Source organism: Carica papaya, chromosome 3 (assembly GCF_054855325.1).
Source record: "Carica papaya isolate Zhongbai chromosome 3, ASM5485532v1, whole genome shotgun sequence".
Taxonomy (NCBI): domain Eukaryota; kingdom Viridiplantae; phylum Streptophyta; class Magnoliopsida; order Brassicales; family Caricaceae; genus Carica; species Carica papaya.
This window is the reverse complement of record NC_142311.1, coordinates 6,539,723-6,552,173: the sequence shown is the minus strand read 5'-3', so window position 1 is coordinate 6,552,173 and position 12,451 is coordinate 6,539,723. Positions and strand designations below refer to the sequence as shown.

The following is a 12,451-nucleotide window of genomic DNA, read 5'->3' as shown; positions in this document are numbered from 1 at the left end:
TATTAATTTATTATGATGTAATTAGGATTTTATCAAAATAATTATCTCATATTATTAGAATTTTATTAGAATAAAAATTTTCTTATTAGTAGGTTATGAATTTTATAAATACTCTAAATATAACAATCTAAACGTTGAGAAATAAAATTATTTTTCTTCTAAAATCAACATGGTATCAGAGTCACATAAAATTATTTTAGGGGTTCTAATTTTAAGGTTTTTTAAACTCTAAAATAGCACAATATGTTAGGTTGGTACCCAATTATCAAGATCAACACCAGCCTAGAAAGCCAGCTTAGAGAGAGAGCAAGCCTGTTCAAATTTGAGGAAGAAGCTAAAGAGTCGCTGCACAAACCAGATCTGGTTTGGCCCTGATCCGTGCAACTGAAACTTCTCCAGCACGCAGCATCTTGACGGAACAATTCGTGCGCAGCAGGCCGAATCCGCTCGTCCATATTGGCGCGAGGAGAAAGCCATTTTTGCACGACCTCCATTGCAGATCTAAAGTGGAGGAAGTTCTGATGTGCGCGGCTCGCATGAAGGAGACAGATCGCGACGGAAGAAGCTTTGGCGCAGGGAGAGCAGAAGATTAGATCCTCATGTGCAAAAACAGAGTGCCGGAGAAGACGAACCAGTTGCGGCGAGCCCACTTTGCGTAAAGACATTTTCTGGCAGTCTTTTGGCGCAATCTCACCAGATCTATGCCGGATAGAAATCCACGGGCATTTTCTGTGGTGATTGCCGGTGAAATCGTGGCGGTGTGTGGAGGCCGGCAACGGTGCGTGGCAGTTCCCGCGGAGGTGTGTGGCAGTGCATGCTGGTTCGGTGACAGGGCATCCGGGGGTATGTGACGATGCATGAGAGCTCATATGGCACTCTGGTGAAGCTCGAGTCATTTTAGAGCCGAATCGGAGCCGTTTTAGAACTGAGCCCGAGTTGTTTTTGAGTTAGGCCGAGCTGTTTTGAACATAACTGAGCCATTTTGAGCCGAACCGAGCTGAGCTGCTGCCTGACATATCTGGTTCCAGTTTGCAATACTTTTTTGTTTGGCATCCTTTAATATTGATTAAAAAAATGACTCTTCAGAATTTGATCTACAAGTTGGACATGTATAATATCCCTGCACCTACTTGAGAGGGGATATTGACAAACATATTTTATTACTTAATTATTTAATTAGTTTATTATAATATAATTATGATTTTATGAGAATAATTATCTCATATTATTAGAATTTTGGTAAAATAAAAAATCTTTTTAATAAGTAAAAATTCTATAAATATTTTAAGTGTAACATCCTAAAATGTGAGAAATAAAATTATATTTTTTCTCCAAAATAAACAGGAAGTAAAAACTTTGGAGCTGGACGTAAACTTTGAAATCTGAGTCGAAGTTAGAAAAACAAGCTGGCACAGTTAGGGTTAATGCTGGCGGTTGAATAGCAGTGCCGCTGGGCAAGGTGTAACTAGTTATGTGGAACACGCGGTTGCATAGGGAGGATTATGGAGTGGAAAGGTCCCACTGATGCAGGTGACCGACAAAAAGGATGTTGGGACTGATGCAGGGTCAAATAGACCAGAGCTGATGCTCTGACGCTGATGCTTTAACAGACCGGTTCCTGGAGCAGACTTGGTTGCTGGAGCAGAGAGTGGCGCAAAGGAGCAAGCGGTTGTCCAACATCACATCTTGTGTCTCGCATTTGGTGGTGTGGTCGCGTCAGGGTAGCGATTGCGTCTGATTAGCAAGACAGAATAAAGATCACATCTGGACGACTATACTTCCCTCTAGTTGCAACTGCAACAGAGAGAAGGTGCGTGACTAGACGACTGGATAGAAATGTACACAATTAGATGTATGGTTGAAGGACTCTGCCACTGGCAATAAAGGCTGGTTTGGCTGTTACTGGTAGCCAGCGATGATGGCTGGTCTACAGTAGCTAGCTATATGGTTTTTTTTCTCTTTTTTATATTGGCAATAAAGATCAATATATAAAAGAATTTAGAGCTTATTTAACTAGAGGACTAAAAATCACAGAGCATGTTCTTTCTTCTTCTTTGGAAGGAAAAACGTATATGAATAAAGCACCAAGAGAGCGTTCTTCATGTTCAAAAGAATGAGTCACAACTTAATCAAATGCCAGTAACATTCCCAAGTTAAAAGAGAGAGGATAACCTAAAATAAAAATATTGAAGAAAAAAAAAAAAGACGCCCGTGATTCACCATGGAATAGAAATCATGATATCGTTCTAATTTAAACATTGTGTCTCACCTGAAATTTTTCATAGAAAAGTAATACAGATCCCAAATAAAAAATTGCACTTGGAAATACACTGAAAGCAAGAGGTGAGAGTAGGTGCTTGGGATTGCTAAAATGTTGAATTTTGGAGAAAAAATAATTTTATTTTTCACCTTTTAGTTTGTTATATCTGAGTATTTATAAAATTCCTAACCTATTAAGAAGAAAATTTTTATTCTACTAAAATTCTAACAATATAAAATTATTATTCTCATAAAATCCTAATTATATAATACTAACTAATTAAATAATTAATTAATTAATTAATTAACTAAAATAATAAAATATCATATTCAATATCCCCCTTCAAGTTGGTGTAGGGATATCGCACATACCCAACTTACAGAACAAGTTCCGAAGAGTCATCATGCAATCTACCAAAGGCGTACGCGTGCTCGACTCGGTTCAAATGACTTGACTCGGTTTAAAACAGCTCGGTTTGACTCAAAACAGCTTGGCCTAGCTCAACACGGCTCAACCCAGCAAAAAACGGTTCGAATCGTTTAAAACAGCTCAGTTCGGCTCTAAAATGACCCAGATTCAGCTTTAAAATGGCTCGAATTTGGCACTAAAATGGTTCAGGCTTGACTCTAAAACAGCTTGAAGTCGGCTCAAAAAATAGCTCGAAGTTGGACAGATCTTTGAACGTGCGCAGAAAAATGGAAGAACGCAGTCTTTTTTATCGGCATCTGTAAATGTACGGCTGTAACTTTTTACCAGCGCATGTGACGTGCGGCTGCTTTTTTTAAGTGATTATAGATGTGCAACTGTAACTTCTTACCAACACTTACGGTTGTGTGGTGGTATATTTTAACTGGCACTTTCGGATGTGCAACTACACTTTTTTTTACCAGCACCTGTGGATATGTGGCTTCAGTTTTTTACCGGCGCCTCAAGAATGTGACTGCACCTTTTTTATCGCCACTTAAACCGCCACCAAAAATCACCGTAAACACCATAGAATACATCGACGAGTTCAAATCCATCTTGGGTGTTGATGAAAGTAGATATGGATAAAAGAGTACCAACCTATCATATTGTAATTCTAATAATATGAAATTATTATTCTCAAAAAATTCTAATTACATAATATTTACTAATTAAATAATTAATTAATTAAATAATAAACTAAAATAATAAAATATCATATTCAGCACAAAACAATGCTTAAAGCACCGAGTAATTGGAGTAGAACTTAAGCTAAATAGGTGCTGATCTAAAAAATAAGATGAATGAAGATGTTTAAAGATATGTGTTTACTATATTATAAATAAAAAGAAATATATGATAATAATCGAATAGCTAAAAATGTTACAAAGATAAATAGTTAAGTCAATAAAGATAAAAGTATGAGAGGTGTTTATCTTTTTCTATCTAAAAGCTGGTTATTAGCACTTTATAAACAGTTTGCTTATTATATTATAAATAGAGTGCTCAAAACTACTTATAATCATCTAATGAATAGCCAATATGCATCTTAAATTTTGATCAGAATGGAACAAAAACAAAATAACAATAAAAAATTGCTTTAGATTCTGTTGATATAAGGGCATTGTGATCACCATATCCATGATATCAAGGATATGAATAAGTTAAACATTATGTTGGTTGACAATATGCAATTCAGAAGGATATATTCATGATCAGAAACATACATTACCAGAGGAAAATAATGATTTAAGTACACCAGTAGATTTATATATATATAAAACTTTGGGTATTGGAGATATTAGTTGATATATGATAGTGTTAGTTTTCACTCCTGCTGCTCATTTCTCTTACTTTAAGTTCATATATATTTCTTTGATAGAAAAAAACGATTATGAGATAATGAAGAGAAATAGAGCAATAGAGGACTAGTTGCCTCCCAAAGGGGAAAACAAAAGATAATAAGGAGAAAAACCATCACTACTTATAAAGTATCCTGTATATATATCTCTCTACAGAATAGACTGAATAATCCTCACAGTGCCTGTGCGCCTTAGGCAAAAAAGATGCCGAAAGGACAACATATTCGAAAGGAAAAGAAACAAAGAGAATGGTCCTTAAAGATCCTGATATTCCTCTCTAACTATAACATCCAAAGCCTAGCAAAAAGTGCCCTGCCTTTGGGTCAATATTTTTCTAATTACGAAATTCGCTTCTTCTTTTTGTGTGTACGATAAAGCTATAGATTCTGATGGCCTAATAGCTAATTTTCAAAAGTTTTGGGCAATTATTTTTATGATTAAAAAAGCTTACAATAGCTTTTCTATAGATTTGAATTTGACTACATCCATCTCATCCCAAAGCTCCTAAGCCTCTAAATATTACACAATCCCATCTTCTAGGCTTACTCAACATGAATTTCACTAATAAGAAAAAATAATAGATGATCAGGTGATGAGAAACATACAAATTCACTGACAAGGACATCAGGTGTGGACTCCCCAATCACATCACCATGGTAACCATCCTTCATAAGCTCCATATTTTCCTGAAAAACATATCAAAAGTTTACAACTAGTTACAACCATTAACTAATTGATTCATTTGTTTCATGCATCATCAGGAAAACCTAGATATCAAACACTGCCAAATATATAAAAAGAATTATTATCAGATGACAAAAGAAGGTACCATTGCCAAACAAATTGAGTTTCCAATTAAAATAATATAGCAGCAAAAACCTAGATATCAAGCTAATCTGGTCGGACCAAATGTTTCTGAAAGAATATGGAGATTTTTTATTTGAAATTGTTAAGAAAACTCTACTAGTTTTCAACACGCACACACACACACACACATATCTCCAAATGTGCTCTCGCTTAACAACTAAAACTCCGTGACAATGAAAAAGAACTAGACTATGGGGAGTGTTTGCCTTAGTTTTAATTTTTGTCAAAAGGGAGCTTATAAGTTCTCTAAGAACTTAAAAAATTTAAAAACGTATCTGCAACAAAAATGAACAGTTTATGTACATTTTGAGAATCAGAATAATTTGCCTAGAAGCTTGTATTTGCCTACACACGAGACTTTTTATTTTTATTGTGACGTACAAGAAATTACATATTTAAACTTCTGCCATCTTTACTTAATACCTAATCTAACATAAACAATTCATAGTATTGACTTACTATATAGCTGTAAGTCATATCTCCTAGGATTTGGTCAATACACAACAACTATATCAACCGGAGTTTTGTCAATGCACACCAAACTTTTTGAGCTACAGAATAATCAACAGTATCTTAGAGGTTGCAGGAATGTTGGGAGGCTCTAGCAGGACGATCCACATCTCACAAAAATCTCTGGAACGCCATCTCGCAAGCCCGACTGATATATTCACCCTTAACCCAATTGAATGTGGGAGACGATTCGTTTTGTTTACAGAGGACACTGTGCGACCTCACAGTGTAAAATAAGTGGGAATGCATTACTTCTCCTCTAAAGCACATCACACACGTCAGTACAAACAGCACCATAAGGACCACCGACTTGAAGCAAGTAATTTGTGTTCAGTGTATGATGTAGTCCAAGTAAAAATCTTCACTTTTGAGAGAACAAAAACCTTCCAGAAAACCTTGACAGCTAAGAAACAAGGAGATGTAATATTTTGGTGGGTGTTCAGAAAAGGATTTGCACGTAGAGAGGAAAGAGGACTTAATAGAGAGATAGGACAAGGATCAGGCTCCGCCTACAAGGATCCGGCAATAGAGAGATAGGATAAGGATCCTAACAATAAGGCTGCATACAATTCAAGTCCAGTAAGAGAGTCAGCAACAGAGGCCGGCTTTAGCTGAGTCGCAATGAAGGCCACATGAACAAAGATGATGGGAGCAGAGGAGAGAATGCATAAGGGCTGGTTTTGGTGTGGACAGATACACACAGAGATAGCCAGCATATGTTACATTGCAAATTTCGAGCATAAACAGCAACGAGAGCCAGAGATATTTGGAGAAGAGTAACCGTTACAAAGAGAAATTGTATATTGAGAAGCAGCATATACATGGAGATATATATAACTGTTACAAAGAAAAAAAAAAGGAAAATCAATTACAGAAACCATATCAAATTAAAGCTTCATATTAGTTGGATTCTCTATCGGTATCTTATTTATAGAACGATTAATTTCTTAATACTGAGACAGTAGATTGAAGTACTTTGCTAGGTAGACACTTTAAAGTACATCAAAACACTGTAAAAGATTGACTTTGTAAGTCAGCAGCCTTAATTTACATAGCAAAGATGAGCCTTTAGTAAACAAAATATTAGCAGATACGTCATGAGAAGCCAGGTTACACAGATTGGTGGCACAGCATTAACAATTAATCAGATGCAGAGTTCTGTGTTTTGACTCACCAAGGCATCTCTTAAATCTCCAGCTGCTAGATAAATAGGTTGAGCCACATGGCAATAACCCATCAAGCGAGGAACAGTAGGTATTATGTCTCTATGGTTTACAACTCTCCAGCTATCTTTAACTTTCTACAAGCATCAGGAACAAGATTCAGTGAAAATTAACCAAGACAAAAGAGGGATGAAAATGATTTGTTTTATGAGGCAACATCTAAGAAGAGATAAAAGAGATTGTCAATGTCCAAGCCGAGTCAAACAAAATGAATAATAAAACATTCCAACTTTCTTTCTTTTTTCGTATCCCTGGGATTTTTCCTGCCATTGTTATTAAAGCTGAATTGATGGAAAACAAATACTGAGGAGCTGAAAGAAGAAAATCAAAGACCGAAAAAAAAAAAATAGCAAGCATGACCAATTAAGCAATTAGATAAAGGAAATAAGGAACAATCAGAAAAAAACATAACCATCTGAAATAGGCATATAATGGAAAGGATGGCTAACAATTACCCAAAGAAAGTAACAAGAATATCTAGCCAGTGATGCAGGACAAGCAGTGTTGAAACTAACATGTTCATTGGTGATTTAGAAACAGAGAAAATAATATGAAAAAGCAAAGAATAAAAATAGATCAAGGTAAAAAATATGCGGAGAAAGTAGACTGAACGAGATAGGATAAACAAAATAATAACAAAATACAGAAAAAGATTATCATAAAGCAAAAGAATTTTTAATTTATCGTTGTTTACTCTATATTGTTGCTACTGCTTTTATATAAGCGTTAGTTACAACTATTAGGAAAATATTAAAATAATAAAAGAGGAAATCAAAAGCTTTTATAACTCAAAATCTACCTCAACCACCTAAGTTACTAATAACTTGAAATCTGTCTTACTATTAAGTCAACTATACTGAATAATTATTACAAAAAACTACTTGAATACAAAATTCGTTCCAAATTAGGATCCTTTTGTTCTGTATCAGCTAGGCTCAACTTGGGCATCCTTAGCTTCAAATTTTTTGTAACTTCAGCCCCAAGGCTTATACTAAGCTTGAAAGAAAGACAGCTATCATAAAGTAACAAGGAAACATGACAACTCCCAGAGATTCTTACTTGATATATAATGAAACATGGGTAACAAAGATTCAGGAAAAATAGCAACAATGTCCAGCTAGACTCAACATTACCTCAACAATAGTTTTCTTCAATTTGTTAGTAACTTTGGCATATGTCTCATACTAAGCATGAAGGAAACAACAATCACAAAATCAACAAAAGGAGAGCTAGTTTAAAACTACTTGAAATAAAGATATATCAGAATGCCATGATACAAAAACAATGCGAAAAATGCAATTAGTTCTCATAAATATCTTATATGTCATGATTTATTGAATGAGAAGAAATTATTCTAAATTATTTAAAAATGAAATGTACACTCTTTATTCTTCGAAATATAACCTTACAGAGAATAAGAAAAGAATGTAAATAAATATGAGAAAAGTTCTTATGACATTAACAGTAGCAAAACTCCCTGAGGGAAGATGTACATATCATATGCCATTAAAGCTTTGTGCCCTTGTATGGAGGAGAAACAAGTGCACAATCAACTCCAAGAAGAGGTGTATAGATGAAGTCTCAAAAGAAGCATGCTCTTTTTCAATACTTCGAGGCTGATATTTTCTTTTTTTTAATAGAAGAAGATGTATCATTAGGGGGAGAATAAAAAAAAAGTACAAACAAAAGGAGGATAAGCAATCGTAAAAGAGACAAAGAAAAAAGTAGCAAGAGAAAAAGTAGAGCTTTATCTTTTTTAGATAGAAAAAGAAGTGCTATTAATAAGAGATAAAAGATAGTAAAGATGGAGGATCAGATATGCTCCCAAATGAAAAAGATTTTGAAAAAAGGAAGAAAAGAAGAAAGACCAACTATCTGATCTCTATACAGAACATACAATGATAAATCTTTAAACTGCCCCGTGCCTTAGACCAAAAGGATGCCAAGAGGGAGAACTTATCTCAAAGAACCAAAAAGTAAATTCATTAATAACACATCATATCAACCAAATCTCTTTGTGCAGTAAATAAAAAAATTCCCTAAAGAAACAATGGGCTTTTGGAGAAGCTAAAAATTATCCTCTCTCAAATGTCATCAAACAGTTGAGACCATTTCTGATATTTATCTCCAACCAAAGGACCCATAACCTCGTAAATATCAGCAATCTCTTAAGCATCTTTTCATCCTTACTAACTAAAACCACATAAAGACCCACAACTTGGGAGGACATACTTCAAGAAACATGAAAAAGAAAATAACCTATGTCAAATACCCCAAACTATCCCACAGTGAAGAAACAAAGAAACATGAAAAAGAAAATAATCTATTTCAAATGCTCCAAACTATCCCACAGTGAAGAAACAAACGATTACTATCTTTTAATCGTGAAAGCACATCAAACAAACTTCCAAAGGCAGCATTAGATGAGGAACATCATCTGGATAAATGCAGCATATGTTAGAAGCATATACATATACATTCATAAAAAAAAATATATAGCTACCATCATGAAGCCTATTAGGCACTTCTGCATGGTAAAAACAAATGAATGTCAGATTTATATCACAAAAGTATCTCAAATTAATAACAAGGAACAGAGAATATGAGGTTTTGACCTGAAACTTCATCATAGATAAAAGTGCTACAAAACCTGACTTCAAAATCACATAGTAAAATGTTCCTTACCTCATTATAAATGTCTGCAAATCTTTTGTTACCAACTCTAGGAGATCCAAAGTTATACATAGTGACAGAAATTACCCCATGCCTAATACACAGAAAAACAAGTTAGATCTAAAGTCGCCATTGTTATAGCAAAACACAAACAGTGCATTGTTTCTAAGAGAGAGAGAGAGAGAGAGAGAGAGAGAGAGAGAGAGAGAGAGAGAGAGAGAGAGAGAGAGAGAGAGAATACACTAAATTTAGGGAACAGGAAAAATAATAATTTTAGAAATCTATAGTGATAATAAACACCTAACTTAGGCTAATAATCATGTTCTTGCAACATTGGGAGACAACCTGACCCAGTTTGATGCATAATCAATTAAAACTTAAACAGGAAAAAGATCATCCAAGTCCTCCACATATCTAAAACCATGATGTGATCTAAGTTTCATATACTGTCTATTAGAGAATAACAGAGTATTTCCAATAAAGCTTTTCCTATATAGATAATATCCTATATAGTAAGTTTATAGTCTTAGTGTTCCTTTTCCTATTCATAGGTATCCCCTTAACTATCATGTAATATTACATCAGCTCAATAACAAGAACGATATTTAAATTTATACTTGGTAACTGGAGTAGTAGGCCACAGAACTTAGTAAATCCAACAGTTCGTTCCCGACCTCACTTTCTAGCCATTCCTAGCCCACTACCATGAAGAAAAGAAAAAAAAACATACCACTCAATTTTCTTTCATTAAAAAATCATTCTAGTTCCCTTTGCATTATCTCTGTCCAACTTCTACCCACTAAAAGAATTCAGTTCTTTTGTTTCCATATATTTCTAAATTAAAAAAAAAAAAGCTGAATTAGACAATAAGAATATAACTAATATACTCTATTAATGAATAACAGGATATTTCTCACATAATCTTTCGTATAGCTAACATCCTATAAAAGTAGCTTCTAGGATAGTCAATGTCCTATCCAGATAGATTCTTAGATTACATTTTTTTTTTTTTAAGTACTTGTAAAAATACGAGTACAATTTCTCTAACATAACGACAATAATAACATTTTAATTGTATTTCTCATTTAAAAAAAAAATTATTTGTATTTAAAAAAAATAAATATTAACTTTCTATTTGATTCATTTAGCTTCTAATCAAAGCATTAGGTTGTACGTTTAGAAAAAGTCACTGTTGTATTCATCCTGATATACAGACCCCCATCAGATTTAGACATGCAACACAAATTCCCACCTGATTACACCACCGTCATGATTTCGCACTACCCAAACCAAACGAAATTTCTCATCATCCTCTCATTACTCTCAATGACACATCTAGAAAACTTTAATAAATAGATAATAAAGAGGGCACTAAAGACAAACTTGAATAAGAGTAACTCTACCACGAAGGAGAAAAAGAGCTCTTTTTCAACACTTAAGCTGCTTAGGAATCCTACCACACGAATCCCACAAGGAAATAAGCTGAAAATTGCCTCCTAGGGGATAGCCAAACAAGTAATGATAGCAAAATGAGCGACCCACAAGTTGGCCCACCCAGGCTGGGTAAACTCAGCCCAGTTAACAAAGTCAACGGATCCAGACAAGCCCTGCCTGTTATGAGCTCGGTAGAGGATAACTGGACCAAGCTGATCATTTGGGTCAGCCTGAGACCCCAAGTTTACGGCTTGTGCCCAAACTGGCCTAAAAGAATTGAAAATTAAAATTCTATAAATAAATAAATAATAAATAACAATAAACAAAACTAATAAAATCAGTAAATTACCGGTAAAAGTATTAAAAAGTATCAAAATAGTGATAAATTTTTTTTAGAAAAATAAAAGACTAATTAAAAAAATTTGCTTAAGTTACTCAAATGGTTTCTGCACTATTTCCATTTTTTCTCTATAAGCCCTTATAGCATTTCTTATCCATTTTCGTCCTATATAATAGCCATCAAATACCTATTAAACAGCTTCATGTGGTGTTCTAATTAGACGAGTGTGTAACTTTTTTCTAACCTAGCATCCACGTGGCTGGCACATTGGACGAATACATCTGGAACCCTATTTCTTTGTCTTCCTCCTTCCTTTATGTGGATGCCACATCAGACAAACGCAAACCTATTTCTTCTCCATCCTCGTTCATTCCTTCCTCTATTATTTGTTCTCTTTTAAATTGTCTCTAAAATCTATCTCCAAAATCTCCCTATGGACCTCTCCCTCTGTAAATCAGAAGCCTCAAAGGTTGAAAAATTTTACCTCCTACCATCATTAATAATATAAATCGTAAATATATGTAAAAACAAAAAGAACAAAAAAGAAAAGAGGAAAGTGACAAAATCATTTCACTATTTCTCCATCATAGCCATCAAAATTTCCTGGGGCATCACTAATCTTGGCTTCTGGGCTCCCACGGCCATCACACACATATCGGCATATCTCATTTCTGTTATGTATTCAATAATAAACACAACACATCATTCTTGGTATATATTAAAATGCAGACACTAGAAAAGAACCAAATATTGGAAGTGGTGAACTTGTCCAAATCAAAAAACCTATATGATACAAGAGGGTGTTCACAATAAAATACAAGGCTGATAGAATGACAAAAAGGTACAAAGTAAGGTTGGTAGGCAAATGTTATACCAAAACTTATGAGATAGATTATTTAGAAATATTCGCACCAATTGCTAAGATGAATCCAATGGATTTTGTCATCTCTAATTGTCCACTTTAATTGACAACTACAATAATTTGATATAAAAAATCTCAAGTGTGTAAATTAGTAAAGTATGTAAATTGAAGAAAGTACTTTATGGACTCAAGCAATGTATTAGACTTTGGATATAAGTAGAGTCAAGGATATCACATCTTATTTATCAAGCAATTAGATCCAATGAAAGTTACAATTTTATAGTGTATATTGATGGTATTATTATGACAAGGGATGATGAAAAAAAAAAAATTGATGCCCAAACAATATCGACCAAGGAGTTTCATATCAAGACCTGCTAAAGGATATTGGTAAGGTAACATGTAAACTCATTGATCTTAAGCACAAATTGAAACTAGCAGAAGAGGATACAGAGG

General features: G+C 34.2%; 1 protein-coding gene across 4 annotated transcripts in view; it reads right to left on the bottom strand.

The window, feature by feature from the left end:
• The window catches only part of LOC110813979 (putative triglyceride lipase), a 57,478-nt gene that overhangs the window by 5,304 nt on the left and 39,723 nt on the right, over positions 1 to 12,451 (bottom strand). For 2 of the 4 annotated variants that reach the window (XM_088215328.1, XM_088215331.1), the window contains 3 exons: positions 9,372 to 9,453; positions 6,638 to 6,763; positions 4,692 to 4,772 (listed from right to left, as the gene is read on the bottom strand). In XM_088215328.1, the coding sequence (XP_088071454.1) occupies positions 4,692 to 4,772; positions 6,638 to 6,763; positions 9,372 to 9,453 (289 nt within the window). Of the gene's footprint in view, positions 1 to 4,691; positions 4,773 to 6,637; positions 6,764 to 9,371; positions 11,581 to 11,608; positions 11,805 to 12,451 lie in introns of those variants that run through there. The other 2 variants (XM_088215330.1, XM_088215329.1) reach the window with 2 other exon arrangements.